The sequence below is a fragment of the Abramis brama genome, assembly GCF_963993115.1.
Source record: "Abramis brama genome assembly, chromosome: 22".
NCBI lineage: Eukaryota > Metazoa > Chordata > Actinopteri > Cypriniformes > Leuciscidae > Abramis > Abramis brama.
In genome coordinates, this window is record NC_139984.1 from 34,338,916 (window position 1) to 34,362,932 (window position 24,017).

The 24,017-nt window shown below is 41.2% G+C and overlaps 3 protein-coding genes across 5 annotated transcripts in view; 2 read left to right on the top strand and 1 right to left on the bottom strand.

Moving 5' to 3' along the window:
- Nucleotides 1-4,202, bottom strand: part of ccdc171 (coiled-coil domain containing 171) — a 26,683-nt gene extending 22,481 nt beyond the window's left edge. Inside the window, exons 1-2 of one of the 3 annotated variants that reach the window (XM_084098099.1) lie at nt 4,145-4,202; nt 3,081-3,219 (exon numbers count right to left, since the gene is read on the bottom strand). In XM_084098099.1, coding sequence (XP_083954225.1) covers nt 3,081-3,196 — 116 coding nt within the window. In that variant the 5' untranslated portion in view covers nt 3,197-3,219; nt 4,145-4,202. Of the gene's footprint in view, nt 1-3,080; nt 3,220-3,936; nt 4,085-4,144 lie in introns of those variants that run through there. The other 2 variants (XM_084098098.1, XM_084098097.1) reach the window with 2 other exon arrangements.
- Nucleotides 4,203-4,458: 256 nt separating this feature from the next.
- On the top strand, nt 4,459-20,500 carry psip1b (PC4 and SFRS1 interacting protein 1b). Its single transcript, XM_084098100.1, has 21 exons — nt 4,459-4,656; nt 4,909-5,001; nt 5,100-5,161; nt 6,872-7,010; nt 7,100-7,576; nt 7,661-7,838; nt 8,190-8,339; nt 8,695-8,844; nt 9,202-9,351; nt 9,857-10,006; nt 10,386-10,535; nt 10,902-11,051; nt 11,427-11,576; nt 11,933-12,108; nt 15,870-16,090; nt 16,590-16,627; nt 18,008-18,084; nt 18,361-18,462; nt 18,807-18,963; nt 19,496-19,553; nt 19,640-20,500. The coding sequence occupies exons 1-21, from the start codon at nt 4,639-4,641 to the stop codon at nt 19,644-19,646; spliced, it is 2,853 nt and encodes a 950-aa protein (XP_083954226.1). The 5' UTR covers nt 4,459-4,638; the 3' UTR covers nt 19,647-20,500.
- Nucleotides 20,501-21,199: 699 nt separating this feature from the next.
- ttc39b (tetratricopeptide repeat domain 39B) overlaps nt 21,200-24,017 on the top strand; it is a 31,846-nt gene continuing 29,028 nt past the window's right edge. Inside the window, exon 1 of the mRNA XM_084098089.1 lies at nt 21,200-21,502. Within this exon, the coding sequence (XP_083954215.1) occupies nt 21,458-21,502 (45 nt within the window). The 5' untranslated portion in view covers nt 21,200-21,457. The remainder of the gene's footprint in view (nt 21,503-24,017) is intronic.

Sequence of the window (24,017 nt, forward strand, 5' to 3'; positions counted from 1 at the left end):
TGTGCCTTAAAAGCTCCCATCGCATGGATTATTTTATTATTTTATAATGTTTCCTGGGGTGCCCTTTAAATGTTAGTATGTTTTTTAGTTAAAATTTTTTCATAATTTAGAAATAGGCCTAAAAGGCATATTTCCTAGCCTGATTTTAGCCTCTGATTTGAACGCTCTGTTTGAAGGGGCGTGTCTGTGTGAAACTTCAGTGTAAACGCCCACTGCTGTGATTGGCTGTGAGACTTCAGTGTAAACGCCCACTGCTGTGATTGGCTGCTGTGAGACTTCAGTGTAAACGCCCACTGCTGTGATTGGCTGCTGTGAGACTTCAGTGTAAACGCCCACTGCTGTGATTGGCTGCTGTGAGACTTCAGTGCAAATGCCCACTGCTGTGATTGGCTGTGAAACTTCAGTGTAAACGCCCACTGCTGTGATTGGCTGCTGTGAGACTTCAGTGTAAACACCCACTGCTGTGATTGGCTGCTGTGAGACTTCAGTGTAAACGCCCACTGCTGTGATTGGCTGCTGTGAGACTTCAGTGTAAACACCCACTGCTGTGATTGGCTGCTGTGAGACTTCAGTGTAAACGCCCACTGCTGTGATTGGCAGCTGTGAGACTTCAGTGTAAATGCCCACTGCTGTGATTGGCTGCTGTGAGACTTCAGTGCAAATGCCCACTGCTGTGATTGGCTGTGAAACTTCAGTGTAAACGCCCACTGCTGTGATTGGCTGCTGTGAGACTTCAGTGTAAACACCCACTGCTGTGATTGGCTGCTGTGAGACTTCAGTGTAAACGCCCACTGCTGTGATTGGCTGCTGTGAGACTTCAGTGCAAATGCCCACTGCTGTGATTGGCTGTGAAACTTCAGTGTAAACGCCCACTGCTGTGATTGGCTGCTGTGAGACTTCAGTGTAAACACCCACTGCTGTGATTGGCTGCTGTGAGACTTCAGTGTAAACGCCCACTGCTGTGATTGGCAGCTGTGAGACTTCAGTGTAAACGCCCACTGCTGTGATTGGCAGCTGTGAGACTTCAGTGTAAACACCCACTGCTGTGATTGGCTGCTGTGAGACTTCAGTGCAAACGCCCACTGCTGTGATTGGCTGACATGATTGCATATGAAATATCTAGCATTACATGTGGAACTCTCTCGAAAACGTTTACTATTACAGCTATTATACATTTTTACTATTACAGCTATCAGGATTAACGAATCGTGAGAAGTTTTTTTAAGTATTCAGATCTACTACCGTCACATAAAAGGTTGCAGTGATGAGCATTGAGCAGATGACAGCCTGTTGATCGCGTGAATGAAGATCGTATCATTGCAACGCAGTTTCTGCACTCTCACTAATGATTTCACCAATGCAAACATGAGGTCAGTACAGTAAGAGCTTCATTGTGCAGCGTAACAGCATCATTGATTTCATAATGAGTTTTGGCAAGTGTCCAGATAAACTCGCGCTGTGTGATTGACAGCTTGGGCGACTGGAAAGGGATTGTTCTTGATCGCTATCTGTATATTAATCACAGTTTAAGTAAGATTATTTTCATCCTACTAAGAGAAACGACGTGAAGTTGATCGTTTAGTCACTGGCTTGATTTACTGGTGCATAAACAGTATTGAACGACTTTGAGAGAAAGATTATCTGTCTGAACTTGAACAATTCCACATCAGAAATCCACATAACCCACTGGTTCTTCAGAGGAACTAAAAAAATACTTTTGTGTTCATTTGTACATCCAAACACTGAGCAACTGCCATGCTTCCCTCATTTGCAAGTCATGATGTCTCTCGAGGAAAATCCAATATCGCGCTCGCGCAGCTCATTCTCTCATGGGCGGGCCAGCAGAGAAAGGGGAGGTAACCTTTCCCCTTATGACAACATAAGGGGACTATTCCAGATTCGCCCGTCTGAGCTTTCATTTTCCCCAAGGCGGAGCAGGACACCCAGGGCTTGGGTTACACCGATCACAGTGTCTGACCACTGGGGGACCATAGGCAGGCTCGGGGAACTAAAGTGACATTTTCATGCCATGGGACCTTTAAAAAACACATTACTGATGTGCATCTTGAGACAAAACAATGGCACTGATATATTTTAAGATATGCTTTCAGTTAAAACAGCTCAAACATGCATTTTAGTTTAGACTAGATTAAGCATCATTTATTAATTAAGCATCTTGATTAAGCATCAAGCACAGTTTCATCTGTGAAACTGGGGGTATACATCGACACCGAGACAAAAAGTCGAAATTGTGACTAAAATTCAAAATGAACAAAGTCAAAACTCTGACAAAAAGTCAAAATTATGACAAAAATTCAAAATTATGACAAAAAGAATCTAAATTATGAAAGAAAAGTCAAAATTATGACATACCAAGTCAATATTATGACTTAGGCTAATTATGACATTAAAAGGTCAAAATAAACACAAACATTCTAAATCAAGACATTAAAAAGTCAAAATCATGGCACAAGTCCAAATTATGACAAGTCATAATTTCAAAATAGTTAGTCAAAACTATGACAAAAGACGAAATTATGACCAAAAGTCAAAATTGTGAAAAAAAAGAAGAAAAAAATCTAATTATGACAAACTATGACAAGTAAAAATTATGACAAAAAGTAAAAATTGTGAAAAAAAAGTCTAAATGATGACATACTAAATCGAAATTAAGAGAAAAAAAATCCAAATTATGATTTTATTATGACATTAAAGTCCAAATTATGACCAAATGATTGCAAAAGGTCTAATCATGACAGTCAAAATAATGACCATACGAAGTCAAAATGATGACAAAAAGTTGAAATTGTGACATAAAAAGTCAAATTACTTAAAAAAAAAAAAGTCAAAAATTGTTACACAAAAATGAAATTATGACCAAAAAGTCGACATTATGACACACCAAGTCAAAATTATGACTTAAAAAGTCATAATTATGGCATGAAAAGTAAAAATTATGACATGAAAGGTCAAATTACTTAAAAAGTCATAATTTTTACATTTCATATCATAATTATAATCAAGCAAAACATGCGTGCTGTAAATGGTGGTGGTCAGATGTTGTAAAGCGTGAGATGGACCTGTGGATCTCCTCCTGTGGGTTCTGTGCAGCGGCCGGGTGAGACGCCCTCAGAGAAGAGGAGGGAACCGGGCCGCGCTTGGGCCGAAGCCGGGCCGAGGGCAACCCAGAGGGCATGAGGTCAACCGGTCCTCACACTGCTGACGCCGAGAACAAAACACACACACACGAGAAATACAGTCATGTTTCAGGGGGATTCACAAACACAGAGAGAAGGAGAAACATGAAACAACAACAGAACATTATAGCCTTAACATAACCAAGAAAAACGGTTTAGATGTGCAGTTACACTGCAAAAAATACTTTTCTTACTTATTATTTTTGTCTTGTTTCCAGTCCAAATATCTAAAAACTCTTAAATCAAGATGCATTTACTAGATGAATAAAATGATATAAGATATTATGTCCTGTTTTCTGGGGGAATTAATCAAAATGAAGTGAGTTGATGCTTAAAAAAGCTAAATTATCTGCCAATGGGGTCAGAAAAATAATCTTAATTCAAACAGAAACAACATTATTTTTCTTACTATTTTTAGACTTTAGACTTAATATCTTATGTCATTTTAATACTTTAGTAAATGCATTTTGATTTAAGAAATGTTTGATATTTGGACTGGAAACAAGACAAAAATACTAAGTAAGAATAGCATTTTTTACAGTGTACATCGAGTTCCAGATGGCAATTCGACAAAAAACTAGTTTATATACACGTAATTGATCAACACGCAAAAGAAGCACATGAATCATGATACACAATAAAGTTCTACGAAAACTACAACTAAATCAAATTCACGTGTTTGTTTCTAAACGCGATAAACGGTCAATTCACCAGAACATGAGTCAAACTAAAGACCAACCCAGCATTAACAGGCGTGTTACTCTTGTGTGAGCGTTTCTCGTTAAATATTGCAGTAAAAGGACATTCAAATATAAATCCGTGTAGTTGTAAACACTCCTCAGCGTCTGTTTGAATCTGACGCCATGTTTCCTCCTCACCATGACAACACCGATAAACGAAAAACACCGCGAAATATTAATCAAAACACGTGTGCACTCGCTGCTTACTTTTCATTTTTACATATGTGTTTTTATGTTGTTAAATGATTAAATAAAGCGTTAGAATATTTTAAACAACTTTATTTTATTTTTTACCGCTTCCTACCGCTTAATTTTAACTCTTTAACGGCTGCTGTTAACAAACAATCACGTAATTTTGTTTTTCAATCCGCGAAAATAATTTTAAATTACTGCGTAGTTATATATAGCACAGACTATTTAGTAATTATGCTTAACATTGAGAAGAAACCAATGTTATTAATTATATTAAGAATAAATATTAACCCCAAACTCCCTCTCTCTGTGTAATGGTACATTCCTCAGGCACGCTGCTGAGAGCGGGAGGCGGACTGAACTATTCCACCGGTGCTGAGGGGAGACACACTCTCTTGCAAGTCTTCATGTCCTTTCATTCATCGCGTGATAATATTTTTAACTACTGGTGTATTTTCCGTTTGTTTTTAAATCAAAGTGTTAATAAAATAGTCTCGGAGTAGGTAGATATGCAGAAGGGAGTGAAGGTGAGTTCATATACAAACAATGGGCGTGTGTTAGCCTAAGCTAGCTAAACACGGCTATCATTTTATTTACTTCAATGTCGATAGCAATGAAATGATAATCAAATCATATTATTGTTTTACAAAGGCAAACTCACGGCTAATTTAATGCATATAAGATGTGTCTCTGCCGGTAAAGTGTTTTGTTTAATGTTTTGGTGAGTTGAAGACACATGATGAGTGTTATTTGTATTCATTTGTATCTTGTTTTCTCAGATGAAGATTACATCTGATCAGAACACCGATGATTTTATTCCAGGCGATATAGTGTTTGCTAAGATGAAGGGTTATCCTTTCTGGCCCGCCAGAGTGAGTTTCTGTACAGCAGATATCAGGCATATTCATCACATGTAAAAAACAAACAAGTTGAAATCTGACTGTTTATGTGTTGTTGTTTTGTCACTCAGATTGGTGAAGGAAAAGCCCCAAGAAATAAGATCCCCATCTTCTTTTATGGAACACACTCCACGTAAGTGAACCCGGGTCGAACACACACGTGATGAAACAATCAAAACAAAACGCACAGCCTCCATTAAACCACAGGTTTGCTATGTATTGTACGACTGTCCGCGTAATACGTTGTTATACAGAGAAACTCGAATTATAATGCAGAAATATATAATCTATGTATAAAATAAATCATCTTAACGTGTTTATAAGACCACCTCAGGACATAAAAATGAGAACACAAAGTTGGATTAACAGTAGATCACACCACTAACTATGAAAGCTTATGGGTAGCAATATTAATTATTATTAATTTTTACATACCATATGTGCAACGTTTGGAGCCAAATGATAATTTAAATTCAATAATATAATTTACATTTGCTATTTACTACACTAGTTTTAACATATTTTAACGTTTTATAAGTTGCAAAATGAATAGATATGATTCGTATGTTTAACATGTTCAAGCAAAAATCAGCATATACCACATAGTTTAATGCGAATATGGTCACTACGATTATGAGCTTAATTGCATTAGTTTGATCGAAGTGTCGTGTTTACACGAGGTAAAGTTTAATCGCAATATTGCAAAAATCCTATTATAATCGCATTATTGGTGCACATGTAATAGGGCTGCACAATTAATCGAATTTCTAATCGCGATTACGATTATGGATGCCACGATTACGTAATCGTTCAAAGCCGCGATTACAAAAAAAAAAAAAAAACAAAAAAAAAAAAAACACTCTGCGTGCATTTAGAGCATGTTATGAGAGGCAAATCACAACTACTTCAGAAAACCCAGCACAATAGGAAGGAACTACCATGCAGCGACGTATGTGTACGCTGAAATAAAGTCTTTCACCTCAGAAAAACGGACGTTCCTGTCATGTCAACCGTTATAAGCTACTGTGTTCGTAGCGCACACTCTTATACTGCACGCGCAAATGCGGCGGCGCGCGCTGTGTATAAAGTGCAAAGGAAACTACGAGCATGCAACGTTGTTACGTTGTAAATTGGTAAGTCACAAAAGTAAAATACCAATAAATCACGTTGGTACGTCGTGTTAGCTGAGAAGGATTTGCATGCAGGGATGATTTTCATTCTATTCACCAGGAGCAGTTTTCATGTTTCATTAACAGTTCTTGTTAGTATTGTGTATCACCATGGTAACTGTCGTTTTAATATTAACCCACTGATCTATATAATGACATTCTTTATAGATCAGTGTATTAACCCCAAAATGCCACTTTATTTTCACTTTGTGTTATTTTTTATATTTTAAATGACTGTGGTGGCTCATACCAACATTGTATTAACAAAAGCTAGTTTGGGACTGCTATTTAATAGATTTAGCATCTATGCCTAATGTTTATTTCTTAGTAGTCTTTACTATTAGTCATATTCTTACAATTTATGTGTATGTTAAGTAAAGGGGGACAGTGTGTGTGTTCACAATTTTTAAGTAAACATGTATAATAATATGCCTATATACAGTATATATATTCAATGTAAATTGTGATAATCGTAATTAATAATCGCAATTACAATTTCAAGGGAATAATCGACAATTATGATTTTTGTCATAATCGTGCAGCCCTAACATGTAAACATAGTCAATCAGACAAATACGTTTACATGGACTACAGTATTCCGATATTAAGCCGATTAAGACAATAGTCATTGTCACTTGCAATTTAATAATAACTAGCATTGCACTCTCTTCCAGAACATTTCTCTTCCCCAGAGACATCGCCCCCTACTGGCCAAACAAAGAGAAGTACGGCCGGCCCATCAAACGGGGCGGGTTCGAGGAGGGCATGTGGGAGATCGAGAACGACCCGGGCGTGGGCCTCAGAGGTCACAAGGTCAGTGTTGCTGTTAAGGCATGATAAATACAGTTATCGGTGTGAACAGCCTTAAAGACTGTAATGCATGGGCTTTGTGTTCCTGACAGAAAGCAGCGCTGGTGAAGCGACTGTCAGAGAGTCGACAGAGACCGAAAGACAGGAAGAAGAAAGCAGAAAATCAGAGCGAAGCCAAAAGCCAGACTGGATCCCGTAACGATTCGGTGGCGAAGGCTGATTTACCGCCACCGAAAGCAGCGACGCCACGTAGCAGAGAAACTCAAAGCAAAGCAAAGTCTGAATCTGTCAAGTCGACGGATGATAAAACAACCGAAGCCAGGTCGACGCGCTCCAGAGATCCCACGGCAAAGGTCGTCACGCCCGACGAAAGACGGACGAAAGAAGTCGCGCCCGCGAGGAGAGTGACGTCACTCAAGGCAGGGAGGAGGATGTTGCCGTCCAGGAAGATTGTTCTAGCGAGACGAGTCGCTGTGGCAAAGACACTTTCCGCTCACAGGAAACGCGTACTGAATAGAAAGATCATTTCAACGGCGAACAAACGGATGGATGCTAACAATCGCCAAAAGGTTTGTGTGACGCCATTCTCCATCACATCTGAACCTGGTTTACGAGTTGCTAATGTTGTGCGTGTTGTGTTTGAAATCATTCAGCCCTTGAGGATTACGCGCTCTACTGCGGATCTGACCGAGACCACCGATGACATCACTGCCGCGCCGGTCAGGCCGCCCACTCTGAGACGCAAACGCTCGCTAACGAACTCTGATGTGAAGGAAGACACGCCCACTTCTCTTCCAGTAACGAGCAGCGTTGCCCCCTCCGGCCCAGCAGGTGATCTGAAGTCTTGCTAACAATGTGCTAAATCTAAGCTAAATGCTAACAACATGTTAAAATGTGTTAGCAATGTGTTAAATCATGTTAGCAACATGTTAAAATGTGTTAAATCATATTAGAAACATGTTAGCAATGTAGTAAATCAGGCAAGCAATATGTTAATTCATGTTAGAAACATACCAGCAACGTGTTAAATCATGTTAGAGACATGTTAGTAAGGTAAGCAACATGTTAAAACATGTTAACAAAATGCTAAATCATGCTAAAACATGTTAACAATGTGTTAGAACATGTTAAAACATTTTATTGACTTCAAACTTTCATAAACTTTCATTCTTTCTTCTGCAGATTTGACCAAGACCACTGATGACATCACTGCCGCGCCGGTCAGGCCGCCCACTCTGAGACGCAAACGCTCGCTAACGAACTCTGATGTGAAGGAAGACACGCCCACTTCTCTTCCAGTAACGAGCAGCGCCGCCCCCTCCGGCCCAGCAGGTGATCTGTGCTAAGTCATGCTAGCAACGTGTTAAAACTTGTTAGCAATGTTTTAAATCATGTTAGCAACATGTTAACACGTTAAATCATGCTAGCAACATGTTAAAATGTGTTAACTGTGTCAAACCATGTTAGAAACAATTTTAACACATGCTAAATCATGTTAGCAACATGCTAGCAACATAGTAAATCAGGCGAGCAATATGCTAATTCACGTTAGAAACATACCAGCAACGTGTTAAATCATGCTAGCAATATGCTAAAACATGTTAAAAATGTGTTAAAATATGTTAGAACATGTTAAATCATTTGATTGACTTCAAACTTTCATAAACTTTTACGCGTCCTACTGCAGATCTGACCAAGACCACCGATGACATCACTGCCGCGCCGGTCAGGCCGCCCACTCTGAGAAGCAAACGCTCGCTAACAGTCTCTGATGGGAAAGAAGACACGCCCACTTCTCTTCCAGTAACGAGCAGCGTCGCCCCCTCCGGCCCAGCAGGTGATCTGTGCTAAGTCATGCTAGCAACGTGTTAAAACTTGTTAGCAATGTTTTAAATCATGTTAGCAACATGTTAACACATGTTAAATCATGCTAGCAACATGTCAAAATGTGTTAACAGTGTGTCAAACCATGTTAGAAACAATTTTAACACGTTAAATCATGTTAGCAACATGCTAGCAACATAGTAAATCAGGCGAGCAATATGCTAATTCACGTTAGAAACATACCAGCAACGTGTTAAATCATGCTAGCAATATGCTAAAACATGTTAAAAATGTGTTAAAATATGTTAGAACATGTTAAATCATTTGATTGACTTCAAACTTTCATAAACTTTTACGCGTCCTACTGCAGATCTGACCAAGACCACCGATGACATCACTGCCGCGCCGGTCAGGCCGCCCACTCTGAGAAGCAAACGCTCGCTAACAGTCTCTGATGGGAAAGAAGACACGCCCACTTCTCTTCCAGTAACGAGCAGCGTCGCCCCCTCCGGCCCAGCAGGTGATCTGTGCTAAGTCATGCTAGCAACGTGTTAAAACTTGTTAGCAATGTTTTAAATCATGTTAGCAACATGTTAACACATGTTAAATCATGCTAGCAACATGTCAAAATGTGTTAACAGTGTGTCAAACCATGTTAGAAACAATTTTAACACGTTAAATCATGTTAGCAACATGCTAGCAACATAGTAAATCAGGCGAGCAATATGCTAATTCACGTTAGAAACATATCAGCAACGTGTTAAATCATGCTAGCAACATGTTTAAACACGTTAGCAATATGTTAAATCATGTTAGAGACATGTTAGCAACGTACTAAATCTTGTAGGCAACATGTTAAATCATGCTAGCAATATGCTAATTCACGTTAGAAACATACCAGCAACGTGTTAAATCATGCTAGCAATATGCTAAAACATGTTAAAAATGTGTTAAAATATGTTAGAACATGTTAAATCATTTGATTGACTTCAAACTTTCATAAACTTTTACGCGTTCTACTGCAGATCTGACCGAGACCACTGATGACATCACTGCCGCGCCGGTCAGGCCGCCCACTCTGAGAAGCAAACGCTCGCTAACAGTCTCTGATGGGAAAGAAGACACGCCCACTTCTCTTCCAGTGACGAGCAGCGTCGCCCCCTCCGGCCCAGCAGGTGATCTGTGCTAAGTCATGCTAGCAACGTGTTAAAACTTGTTAGATATGTTTTAAATCATGTTAGAAACATGCTAAACACGTAGTATATCAGGCGAGCAATATGCTAATTCACGTTAGAAACATACCAGCAAAGTGTTAAATCATGTTAGAAATATATTAAAACATTCTAACAGTGTTAAATCCTGCTAGACATGTTAGTAAGGTACTAAATTATGCAAGCAACACGTTAAAACATGTTAACACTATGCTAAAACATGCTAGAAAAATGTCTGCGATGTGCTAAAACAATAAGTAGCATAAAATATGCCTGCAACATTTTATTGACTCCTTGAGTAAAATCTTCAAACTTTCATAAACTTTAATGCGCTCTACTGCAGATCTGACCGAGACCACTGATGACATCACTGCCGCGCCGGTCAGGCCGCCCACTCTGAGAAGCAAACGCTCGCTAACAAACTCTGATGGGAAAGAAGACACGCCCACTTCTCTTCCAGTGACGAGCAGCGCCGCCCCCTCCGGCCCAGCAGGTGATCTGAAGTTTTGACAACAATGTGTTAAATCATGCTAGCAACATGTTAAAACGTGTTAGCTATGTGTTAAATCATGTTCGCAACAAACCAGCAACATGTTAAAACATGATATTAATATGTTAAATCATGTTAGAAACCTATTAAAGCATTCTAACAATGTTAAATCATGCTAGAGACATGTTAGCGACGTATTAAATCATTCAAGCAACATGCTAAAAAATGCTAACAATATGCTAAATCATGCTAAAACATGTCTGCGATATGTTAAAATATGCTAGCAACTTGTTAAAACATGTTAGCAATGTGTTAGAACTTTTTATTAGTAAATATTTTATTGAAAATCTTCAAACTGTTCTACTGCAGATCTGACCGAGACCACTGATGACATCACTGCCGCGCCGGTCAGGCCGCCCACTCTGAGACGCAAACGCTCGCTAACAAACTCTGATGTGAAGGAAGACACGCCCACTTCTCTTCCAGTGACGAGCGGCGCCGCCCCCTCCGGCCCAGCAGGTGATCTGAAGTCTTGCTAACAATGTGTTAAATCATGCAAGCAACATGTTAAAACATGCTAACAAAATGTTACATCATGCTTGAAACATGTCTCAACGTAGTAAAACATCCAAGCAACATGTTAGAAAATGCTAACAATATGCCAAAGCATGCAAGCTACATGCTAAACCATGTCGGCGCTGATGGCCTCGTGGGCAGTGCGGACATGTAGCACCGCTGCACTTCAAGCAACCCGAGTTCGAGTCCCGGCTCGCGGACCTTTTAGCAACATTTTAGCAACTTGTTAAAACATTTTAGCAATGTGCTAGAACATGTTAAAACATTTTATTGATTCCTTTGAGTAAAGTCTTAAAACTTTCATCTGCTCTACTGCAGATCTGACCGAGACCACCGATGACATCACTGCCGTGCCGGTCAGGCCGCCCACTCTGAGACGCAAACGCTCGTTAACGAACTCTGATGTGAAGGAAGACACGCCCACTTCTCTTGCGGTGACGAGCGGCTCCGCCCCCTCCGGCCCAGCAGGTGATCTGAAGTCTTGCTTTCAGTGACAGAAATCTTTTTACGGTTTGTCCACGGATCCTTAAAAACTCTTAAAAATGTTTAAAAAAATTTCATGTAAAAATAAGGCTAGAAACATGCTAACAACGTGGTAAATCATGCTAGCAACATGTTAAAACGTGTTAGCAATGTGCTCGAACATGCTAAAGCATTTTATTGACTGGGTAAAATCTTCAAAGTTTCAGACAAGACTTCAAGCCAACATCACAGTTTTACATCACTTTACCCATCTAGTTAACATGGATGTCGTTTCACGTTTTCATTATAATCTTAGATGGTCATTATAACCATAAAGAGCTTCTACCCTGATCAATCTACAGGCTCAAAGAGGAAGCGGCTCACAGAAGAGCCAGAGACGAACGACGTCAAGAAGAGAAACGCACAGGATGAGGACGAACAGAGACAGGCCGCGAGTAAACCCAGGGAGACGAAGAGCGACGTTCCCAGCGTGAAGCCGGATGAGCCGAAAGAGGAGGGCAACCCGAGAGCTGAGGAGGTGAGAGCGCATCAGCTGACCCACGGTTCGGCACGCATTCGCCGATTAACCGACAACTCCAACCATCATAGAGTGAAAGATTATCATGTGGAAAGAATTTTAAATCAGGCGAAAATCAGGACTTGCGCATTATTGCGGACACACACACACACACACACACACACACATAATTAAGTCTAAATATCCGTCTCGGCGAGTGTTCTCTCGGTTCTGCCATGAGTGAACAGTGAACACCGGATGTGTGTCGGTGCATTGGTCTTAAAGTGACAGCAGCCTAATATTCCTGCTGTCGTCTCTCATTAATGTTAATTAGGGGTGTAACGGTACACGTATTCGAATTGAACCGTTCGGTACGAGGCTTTCGGTTCGGTGTTCGGTACGCATTTTTAAACCGAACGGTTCGTTGCACCATTTTTCCTGCCGACCAAAATTTCGTTATTTCAAATGTAGGCGGGTCGGCGTGGCAAGCGCGCTCATAAAGTTAAAGAGACGCTGGCGCGACCACAACATTGTGCAACATCAAATGGCAAACGTAATGTAAGCGGAACGAAACTGAGCTGCTCGTTATTGTGGTTGACGGACCGTTTATCAGTTTGGACCTAGGGATGGGAACCGAGAACCGGTTCTTCTTCAGAACCGGTGCCCAGTGAATCGATTCCTTGGAACCGTTAGCATGCCTGCTTAACGATTCCGCTTATCGGTTCCGCTCGTTCAAATGTGACACGACGTCACACACGTGCTGCGTTGTTTTGGTTCAGAACGTAGCAAACACTATGAGCAAACATGGCATCGAGGCAGAAGCGCTCTGACCGCATGCGACGCGACGGCGCGACACGCGATAAAAAGTATCATTTTCCATGTTAATCAAAGTTTAACCAGCCGCGACACGCCACGATTCTATTTGAAACGGATCCTATTTTACTGCGACGTCGGGCTGGAACAACAATCTCAAAGTGTGGCAATGATAATATCAGGTACTATTTTTGTGCTTTATTTAATGTTAAAAGCGTGTATAATGTGACTGAATATCATTTAGTGCTCCAGCTTTGTAGCTGTAAAAACAACAATGGATAAGTCACATCAGATCTTGAAATTAAACAAATGGAAACAAAAACGTTCAAAATGTGAAGAAAACCCGTGTATTATTTGACAAAGATTGTTTTAGTAACTCAATAGGCTAATCCAAATGAGCACTGTTAATATTCCAAAAGGCACAAGCTCTTCCTTAACTGTTTTCAGTCTGTGTTTTTAGCAAGCGGCAACATTCTGATCTGAAAAATGAAGCCTACCCGGAAGTGCGAAAAACTGCAATACATCGAAAATCCGCTAGAGGGAGGTCCCAAAAGGGAGCAAATGTCCACAGACCCCATGTTAAAATGTCTGTTTTCACAGCATAAATTCATGTTTTTACAGGTTGGTCCCATGGACTTTTATTGTATTTTTCGATAGCTTCCGAGTGCCTGACAACTGTGAGGGGGTGAATTTTTTTTCTAACTCGTTAGTTTAGATCGTATTTAGATATAAAATGTATGACAATAAGGGCGTGGTTAACTTTGATTGACAGCTTGATTGACAGCTGACAAGGCAGCGCCACGGAGAATGACAACATAAGAAGCGCCATTTTTTTACACAGTTGACATATAATACTACTGTTTCTGTATCATGAAATGTAGTTTTAAGAGTTTTTCAGGCGAGAATGTAGTTGTTTAAAGCTCAAATCTGTGGTTTATTTATAAAGATTTATGAAAATTGTATCCAGTTGTGAGATCCAGCGATGACCGGGCGCTCGGCGCTCATGTACCCCGCCTGGAACAGCCTTTCCTCGGCTAGTCGTTCTGAGGTTTGCCGCTGACTCTGGCGTCTCTGTAGTGGTAAACATGAGATATAATTCGTCTTGTGTATATCTAACGGGTGATTTCTGGTCTCGTGAATCTATAATTTGTTCCCTGGCCAATCGTTTTGGCTGAGGGGAAGTTTCATAACTTTATAAGCTATTTAACTTTACCGTTGTATGGTTAGACTAGAGCTCTGACTTTGTATGTTTGACTGAATTGTTTGCTTTATTTGTATAGCTTCTTGTACCTTTCACTTATACTTTTATAATGGCTAATATTGATAAAACTGAAAATTAACAAAAAGAGACTGGGTTGAGTTTTGTCATTTTAAATTTTAATACAACGAAGATGATCTGTAATGTTGTTTACTGCAAAATCTGTTGTTTAGTACAAATGCACATATTGCCTGGACCATATTAAAATGTTTAATATTTTTATATAATATTTAAAACGAAAAGAGGCAGGTTTGTGTTTTATATTTTGTTTTGTTTTATAAATAGGCAAACGTTATGTTCAGTGATCAATACGCGTTGCCTGAACCACATTTGTGTGGCTATAATGTTTAAAATTTCTTTAAATGAAACCGAAAAGAGTTAGTATGGTGTTTTATAACATATTTCGTTGCCTAAAATATAACCGGAGTATCAGAGCGAGCTGAGTGACGTGCGCTGCGTCAGAAGGTGGGCGGGGTTAGGATTTTCCAAGAAGGCGCCGCCCATACCCCCCATAAACGGCTTCAAACCCGTTCTTCAGAAAGTCTATGGGTGACGTCACAGACGCTTTGTCCATATTTTTTACAGTCTATGGTTTTTAGTTTGTGTTTTTAGTTTTATGGCACATAAATGGCCGTTTTTTTTTTTTTTTTTGTCCGGACCAATGAATGTGAAAATGATCAATTTCCTAATCCTAAGGCACTCTTCTTGATAATCTTTCAAGGCACACACTAGCGTGCTGTGGCATACTGGTTGAGAAACACTGCCCTAGGCTATAGGTCCCTGGACTTTACCCTAACCCTAACCCTAGCTCACCTACTTTAAGGTTTGTTCTGAGGTTCTGATCAGATATAAAGCGAGTTAATACAAACAAATTTGTACTTATTCCCTCACCCAATAAGAATCGATAAGAGAATCGATAAGGAATCGGATCGATAAGCAATATCGATAATGAAATCGGAATCGTTAAATTCTTATCAATTCCCATCCCTATTTGGACCAGTGCAGCGCGAGCCGATCGTGATCAAGCGACACTGTTACTGCACAGCGCTAAGAGATCCAGTAAAGAAGCATTTGAACTCGCCACAGAAGTAATAACATCGCTGCGAGATCTAGAGAGAAACATTCACATCTCTCCGTTATTAGCGGATCAAACAGCGCTGACGTGGAAACCAGGAAGAAACTGTGCCATGAATGAACTATCCAGTGTCCACAGATCTGCAACATTCACCATGGATTTACTGTAGTAACACTCACTGCAACTAAGTTTGGCAGGAATAGTGGCTATAATGCCTTCAAGTAACATTATGTCGGTTTTATTTTGACATTATGAATAAAATTGCTGCCCTCAAATGTTAATCTGAACTAAAATAGACCTTTGTTTATAACTACTACAATATTAGGCTACATTTCATTTTTTCCAAGGAGCTGTTTTGTTTTATTTGCTTCTAAGAAGAGTCTATTATAGCTCCATCATTGCTCAAAGTAAAAAAAAAAAAAAATCATACTTTATGTTAGTTTTAATAAAAAAAATGTAAAAAATCTTTTTGCTGTATCGGAAACGTACCGAACCGTGACACGAGTGTATCGTATTGAACCGAACCGTGAATTTTGTGAACCGTTACACTCCTAATGTTAATAAAACTATTTAGGAGGAACCGATCCGGATCTGGATCTGACGTCTCTGTGTGTGTGTGTGTGTGTGTGTGTGTAGAGGAGCAAGATCCTGGCGGAGAAGAGGCAGAGCGTGCTGAAGTCCCTGCAGGGCTTGGTCACGTCCACCAGGGGAAAGACTCAGTCCAGCGCTGAACACGAAGAGCCTCAGAAGCGGCCCGAGAGGAGCCGAGGAGTGCGGAGCGAGAACCGGCTGAGACCGGCCGAGGGCGAGAGGAGAGACCCGGAGCAGAGCCGAGGGCGAGAGCGCAGGAGCGCTGAGTGAGTGAGATGCAGAAGCACAGGCGCCTAGAGCTGCACCATACTGGGAGAAACCTACATGCGATTTTGGGTTTTTCTGGATATATGTACGGGATAATGCACATCTAGCCGGCGGTGTTCCGGATCAGGCCTTCATCAGCCTGAAGCGGGTTATTCTGAACACACACACACACACACACACACACACACACCTGAAGGGGTTAACAACCGGCTGGATGTACATTATCCCGCTTATTACACGCCTACTTGCCACATTAGTACATCATTAGACACGATATTATTGATCTGAGTTTAAATCTTTTATTAGGCCGGTTATCCTGGTTATTCTATTCTAGAAACGATTTCTCTTTCTGTGACGTCGTGGTTAAAGGACTAAAACTCTGATTAACGTGAAGAAGATGCTTTTATTGCGTCACGTCTGGTTTGGACACTGTGTTATAGTTATATAGTTTGCATCATATATATATACTAGTTACTAACTGAGTGTGTGTGTCTACAGGCAGCAGAACAACTCCAGCAGAGAGGAAGAGCACAACGGTGAGACACGCGTGTGTGTAGATGTCTTAACTGTGTGTGTGAGTGTGTGTGTAGATCTCTAACTGTGTGTGTGAGTGTGTGTGTAGATCTCTAACTGTGTGTGTGTAGATCTCTAACTGTGTGTGTGAGTGTGTGTGTAGATCTCTAACTGTGTGTGTGAGTGTGTGTGTAGATCTCTAACTGTGTGTGTGAGTGTGTGTGTAGATGTCTTAACTGTGTGAGTGTGTGTGTGTGTAGATGTCTTAACTGTGTGAGTGTGTGTGTGTGTGTGTGTGTGTGTAGATCTCTAACTGTGTGTGTGTGTGTAGATCTCTAACTGTGTGTGTGTGTGTGTGTGTGTGTGTGTGTAGATCTCTAACTGTGTGTGTGTGTGTGTGTGTAGATCTCTAACTGTGTGTGTGTGTGTAGATCTCTAACTGTGTGTGTGTGTAGATCTCTAACTGTGTGTGTGTGTGTAGATCTCTAACTGTGTGTGTGTGTAGATCTCTAACTGTGTGTGTGTGTGTGTGTAGATCTCTAACTGTGTGTGTGTGTGTGTAGATCTCTAACTGTGTGTGTGTGTGTGTGTGTGTGTGTGTAGATGTCTTAACTGTGTGAGTGTGTGTGTGTGTGTGTGTAGATCTCTAACTGTGTGTGTGTGTGTAGATCTCTAACTGTGTGTGTGTGTGTGTGTGTGTGTGTGTGTAGATCTCTAACTGTGTGTGTGTGTGTGTAGATCTCTAACTGTGTGTGTGTGTGTAGATCTCTAACTGTGTGTGTGTGTAGATCTCTAACTGTGTGTGTGTGTGTGTAGATCTCTAACTGTGTGTGTGTGTGTGTGTAGATCTCTAACTGTGTGTGTGTGTAGATCTCTAACTGTGTGTGTGTGTGTGTGTGTGTGTGTGTAGATGTCTTAACTGTGTGAGTGTGTGTGTGTGTGTGTGTAGATCTCTAACTGTGTGTGTGTGTGTGTGTGTGTAGATCTCTAACTGTGTGTGTGTGTAGATCTCTAACTGTGTGTGTGTGTGTAGATCTCTAACTGTGTGTGTGTGTGTGTGTAGATCTCTAACTGTGTGTGTGTGTGTAGATCTCTAACTGTGTGTGTGTGTGTGTAGATGTCTTAACTGTGTGAGTGTGTGTGTGTGTGTAGATCTCTAACTGTGTGTGTGTGTGTGTAGATCTCTAACTGTGTGTGTGTGTGTGTGTGTGTGTGTAGATCTCTAACTGTGTGTGTGTGTGTGTGTGTAGATCTCTAACTGTGTGTGTGTGTGTGTGTAGATCTCTAACTGTGTGTGTGTGTGTGTGTGTAGATCTCTAACTGTGTGTGTGTGTGTAGATCTCTAACTGTGTGTGTGTGTGTGTGTGTGTGTGTAGATCTCTAACTGTGTGTGTGTGTTTCAGCTCCTCTGTCGGTCACAGATTCTTTGCTCTACCGGCTGCACGGTGACATCAGAATCTCAATGACGCTCGACAATCCAGTAAGAACATTTATATATGAATCAGTTTACTTAGGATTTACACAATTTATTTGATAAATTGTGTATAACATTTATCCGGGTCTCACTATCATTATCTCTCTCTCTCTCTCACACACTCTCTCTCACACACACTCTCTCTCTCTCTCTCTCTCTCACACACTCTCTCTCACACACACTCTCTCTCTCTCTCTCTCTCTCTCACACACACTCTCTCTCTCTCTCTCACACACTCTCTCTCTCTCTCTCTCTCTCTCTCCCTCTCCCTCTCTCTCTCAGGATGTGGGTAAGTGTCTGTCGGCTCTGGATGAGTTGAGCACCGTCCCCGTCTCGTCTCGAAACATCCAGAACCACAGCGAGCTCATCGACACGCTCAGAAAGGTGAACACTTGCTCTTCACCTGCTTACTGAAGGAAACCAGTCCTGCACAACATGCTGTTCTTACTCAGTGTTTCTGTCTTGTTTCCAGTCCAAATATCTAAAAATTCTTAAATCAAGATGCATTTACTAGATGAGTAAAATGACATGAGATATTATGTCTTGTTTTCTGGGGAATTAATCAAAATTAAGTGAGTTGATGCTTAAAACAAGCTCAGAAAAATAATCTTAATTCAAACAGAAACAACATTATTTTTCTCCCCATTGGCAGATCATTTAGCTTTTGTTTTAAGCAAAAACTGCAGTGTAGTTCAGTCGTAACGTGTGTGTGTGTGTGTGTGCGTCAGATGCGCTGGTTTCGTGGCAGCGAGGCGATCATGTTTAAAGCCTCCATGCTGTACCATCGCTTCAAGAACATCTACCTCATCGGAGACGCAGACGAGACTCTGAGTCAGGAGTACATCGACTCGCTGCAGGAGGAGAGAGAGCGGGGCGAGCGAGCAGGTGAGACGGCTCCAGGACAGGAAGTCTTGATATCAGGAGTTACAGTTTCTCGTTATTGATATCAACAATGACGTCATCACTCGCAGAAACACTAATTCTGGATATCAACAACTGAATTTCAACTAGTAAAGACACTAAATCTTGAAATCTGTGTTTTCTCTAGAGAAATGTCACCATAGGCTGCCATTCAAGCTCAGTTGCTGATATCAAGAATGGATTTCTTACTAGTTGGAATACCAAATTTCACATATCAGAAATATAATTCTTACTAGTAAAAACCTTTATTCTTAATACCAATAATTAAATTTTCTGAAAGCACACTGTGCTCTGATTGGTCGGCTGGAGCAGTGTGTTGTGATTGGTCGAGCACTTCGAGTGTGTTTGGGAAAGTCCCGCCCCTTACCATAACCGCCAGTTTAACACACTACTCACTAACTCAACCAGGCCCCGCCCCTTTATTCTGCGCATTAATTATTATAATGAGGAATATTTGAAGGTTTACAGTACTAACCGAGTCTCTGTGTGTGTTCAGTGATCAGTCCGACGGGCGTCTGCGAAGAGACTCAAGCCACTGGACACGTGCCGCACAGGTATGACATCATCATGACATCATCTTGCACCCCTAAGCTTGTGTATCAGCCTGTGTGTGTGTGTGTGACCTCCTCTGTGTTCTCAGGAGCTGACCCGAGGACTCGCCCGCCGGAGTGTTTTTAACCTTCTTTCTGTTGTTATTCCTGAATCGGGAGAGAGAGAGAGAGAGAGAGAGAGTTTTATCGGATCGCCGCTACAGTTATTTATTGGCGTTGAGACGAAGAGTGTTTCGTCTGGTGTAAATCACACGTTCCCCTCGCCGCCAGTGTTTCAGGAAGTCCTCCCGCTGCTGCTTCTAGATCTTCTACTTCACGTGTCATAGATGATCCCGGTGGACGAGCGTCGTTCTGCAGGAAGAGAGAGAGAGACACTAATACAGCGTGTTTATCCCGTCAGCGTCAGGATCTCGTGTGTGATGCTGATGGTCCAGGTTTACACGCTTCCCTTTATCACAGAGCATTAACACACACACATGAAGACTGTGTCCGTCATCACGACACTACAGCTGAAGTCCTCTCGCCGTTACCACTAAAGCAGTGTCTAACACACACCTCGCAGTCTGTTAGAGTTTCTCCAACACTTCAGATGGACGCTTGTTCTCGGTTCTGTTTGTACGATGTTAAACGCAAGCATTAAGATGTTCAGTAGTGTGTGTGTGTGTGTGTGTGTGTGTGTGTGTGTGTACACAGGGCAGCTATATCATCATCATCATCAGTGTACAGTAACACTGGGCTCGTTCACACACACTGATCTGGTCTGAATCCGGTGCTAACGCGGCAGACGTTGCCTTTACCCCGTGTGTGTGTGTGTTTGGGAACATGTAGCTGTCACACACACTCGCGCTCGACGCCCCTAGATTTGTATTATAGCACTTGCATGTGCTGCTTGTGTTGATGTTACAGTCAGTATGATCTCGGTCGCATTAAACTGATCTGCAATACGCTCCGCTGCCCGTGTTATGATTTCATCTTTCATTTGGTTTACACAAAATTGGATTACTAAAGCATGTATATAATGTATATTATATATTAATCGGTTCACATATATATATATATATAGGCTTGTGTGTGTAGGGCTGGGTACCGAGTTTCAATACTTTTTAGGTACCGATCGAATTGCCTCGATACTATCGAGTATCGAAAAATGACATGTTGTTCGGTACCAGATTTCGATACCTAAGGGGTTAACTCGTCAACGTCAGTGCTCAAACAAATACATATGAATACATATACATATATACAAACACACAAATATATATACACGTAAGCCTCACAGTATGCACAAACATAAATATATACATGTATACATATACACCCATCGCCTATATATATACTTTTTTGTGTGTGTGTGTATGAACAGTAAATTTGTCACTCCTTCCCGTGTAACAGTAACTAAGTGTGTGTTCCAAGTGCAAAGTTACACTGAGTTTAATAATCCCACTATGGCGAAGATCCAGCTCATGAAATATAACTCCTGACGTCACGCGCCAAACTGATTGGCGTCGGTCTGTGGGCGAATCAGCGAAGCCTGCCGCGGACGGGGCGTGGCTCATGAATGGATCATGAATATTAAATCAGGCTATGCGCCGGTAAGTTTACCAGGACTCGATTAATATTCATGAGCTGTGGTTTCTCCATAGTAGGGCACGTAATTCAGCATCGGGTTCAATGAACTTTAAGGAATCCGTTGCGTGACACGAAACTGCGACGGCTTATGGCAACAATAACTGTAGCAAGTATGGTATTTTTACGATCGTTACCATGGTGATTATTGAATGCCCCGCCCTGCGTGACGCGTCGCTCGGTGGGCGTGTCCGAGCGGTGAGCAGAACGTCAGAAGAACAGATCGGATCCAGATGTCCGAGCGTTAACGTTCCGCGCGGATCTCAGGGAAACACAGCGCCATGGCTCGGGTCGGTACCGGAGCGGACGGCGCGGACCCGGAGGAGGTGAGTGTCGAGTATCTGCCCGCGAACTGTGTGTCCGAACCCGGTGAGCGACCGAGCGCGCGTTCCCGTGCAGATGCTGGCGGTTAAGACGCTTCCGGCCTCGGGCGCGCTCTTTAGGGAACCTACATAGGGCACTTCAGTGTGTGTGTGTGTCTGTCTAAATATCCTCATCAAGTCACCAGCCACTGATTTAAACACACACACTGACTCGGTGTGAATAACGAATGCGTGTTTGTTCAGGTAAACCTCGTTTGTTGTCATAATTATGCAACGGCAGTGACGTCATAAAGGTTACGCCTGCACTCACGTGAAACTTTTTGTAAGCATAATTATGTTTACCGCAGTATCGAGGTTACCATCATAACTGGTGCTTTCCATGCTATGTATGTTTATAGCAATAACATACCGTCATGATTGTATGTTTTTGTGTTGTGTGTGTGTTGTGTGTGCGTGCGTGTGTACATGTTAATGAGCGATCTTGGGATCACAATAACGGTGAATGTGCAATGCATGTCATTTGTTATAAAATATTGTCACTTGATGGAAACGTTTCCATGGCAACCAGGTGCTTCAGATCGCTGACTGACCACTTATCCTGAAACACACACACTCTCACACACACACTCATAACTGCACACTGAGATCATGTGTTGAAAGGCTTTTAAAGTGTGCTGTGTGAGTGTGTCTGAGCACTGCATGATGTTTATTTATTGATAAACACCCGAAGCAGTTGTGTGTGTGTGTGTGTGTGTGTGTGTGTGTGTGTGTGTGTGTGTGTGTTGCTCTTCCAGCAGAAGATCCAGTTACTGCTTTTTCCACTGCAGAGCCGGAAACACGGATGTTACCACACACACTCACACACACACACGCACACACACTCACTCACTCAATCACACACACACACAGACACACACACTCACTCAATCGCACACACACACACACTCACTCACACACTTACTCACACACACTCAAACGCACACACACTTACTCGCATGCACTCACACACACACACACACACTCACTCACTCACACACTTACTCACACTCACTCACTCAATCGCACACACACACACTTACACACTCACACACACTCACACACTTACTCACACACTCACTCAATTGCACACACACACACACACACACTCACTCAATCGCTCACTCACTCAATCACACACTCACTCACACACACACACACACTCACTCACTCACTCAATCAATCAATCACACACTCACTCACTCACTCACACACACACACACACACTTACTCACACTCACTCACTCACTCACACACACACACACACTTACTCAATCACACACTCACTCACACACTTACACACACTCAATCACTCTCACTCACTCACACTCACTCACACACTTACACACACTCAATCACTCTCACTCACTCACACACACACACACACACACACACACTTACTCAATCACACACTCACTCACACACTCACGCACTCACTCACTCACACACTTACACACACTCAATCACTCTCACTCAGTCACACACTCAGTCACACACACACACACTCACACACACACTAGGGCTGGGCAATATGGCCAAAAAAATGTATCACGATAAATGTCAAATCTTTATTTCTTTCAAGTTTAAAGGCAGATTTTTGCTCCTCAGTGAAAGTTGCAGAAACCAGAGCGTTAATCGTGGTGTTAAACTACTCTTTATTGTCAGAACATCTCATGACAAACACTCGCTGAACAGAAGAACATTTCACAAACCTGAGGTACAACATTCAAACGTGTCATTTTTCCTTAACAAAATAAATATCTTTATTGGAAGATTAGTTTCTTAGTGTCTGCGTGAGCTAATGGGGGTGTTGACTGGAGTGTGGAAACCGGTGTGTGTCGCCTGACTGATGGCTCGTGTCGTCAGCGGGTCGCAATAATCATGAAGAAGAAATGGAAAAAACAGTATTAGCTTGAGTTAGGATGCAGATTTACCATGTTAAATTTATGTTCATAAAAATAAAACAAAAAAACAGTAACATAACATCTGTTAAAAAAATGTAATGACTTCATTTTTATTTGGTAAAATGTAATATTCTGACTGTTTGAGTTTTATTAAAATTAACCATTGGTCATCCAGTATTCATAACCACAGATATCCTCACTATCATGGCAGAATGTAACTTTGTTACTATGGTATTTATTTGTATGAAAAACAGTAGTATATGTATATCCCATATTCATGGTGCAGTTATTGGGGTATTGCCATAAGTGTATTGTGATTGTCAAAACATTTTAGTACTTAAACTGAATTTTATTAGGTGTAGTGACAACATGTTACAATGTTTACACACGGCACCATTTCTGGCAAGCTACGCTTTTTTATTATTGCTTGACACAAATTTCACGATTTCAATTCAATTAAATTCTTGTGATTTTATTTAATATTGACACAAGATAGAAATAAGAAAAATAATAAACATAATGCGTTTTTTTTATAATAACAACTTTATTTAATGATATAAGTAAAAATATAATAAATA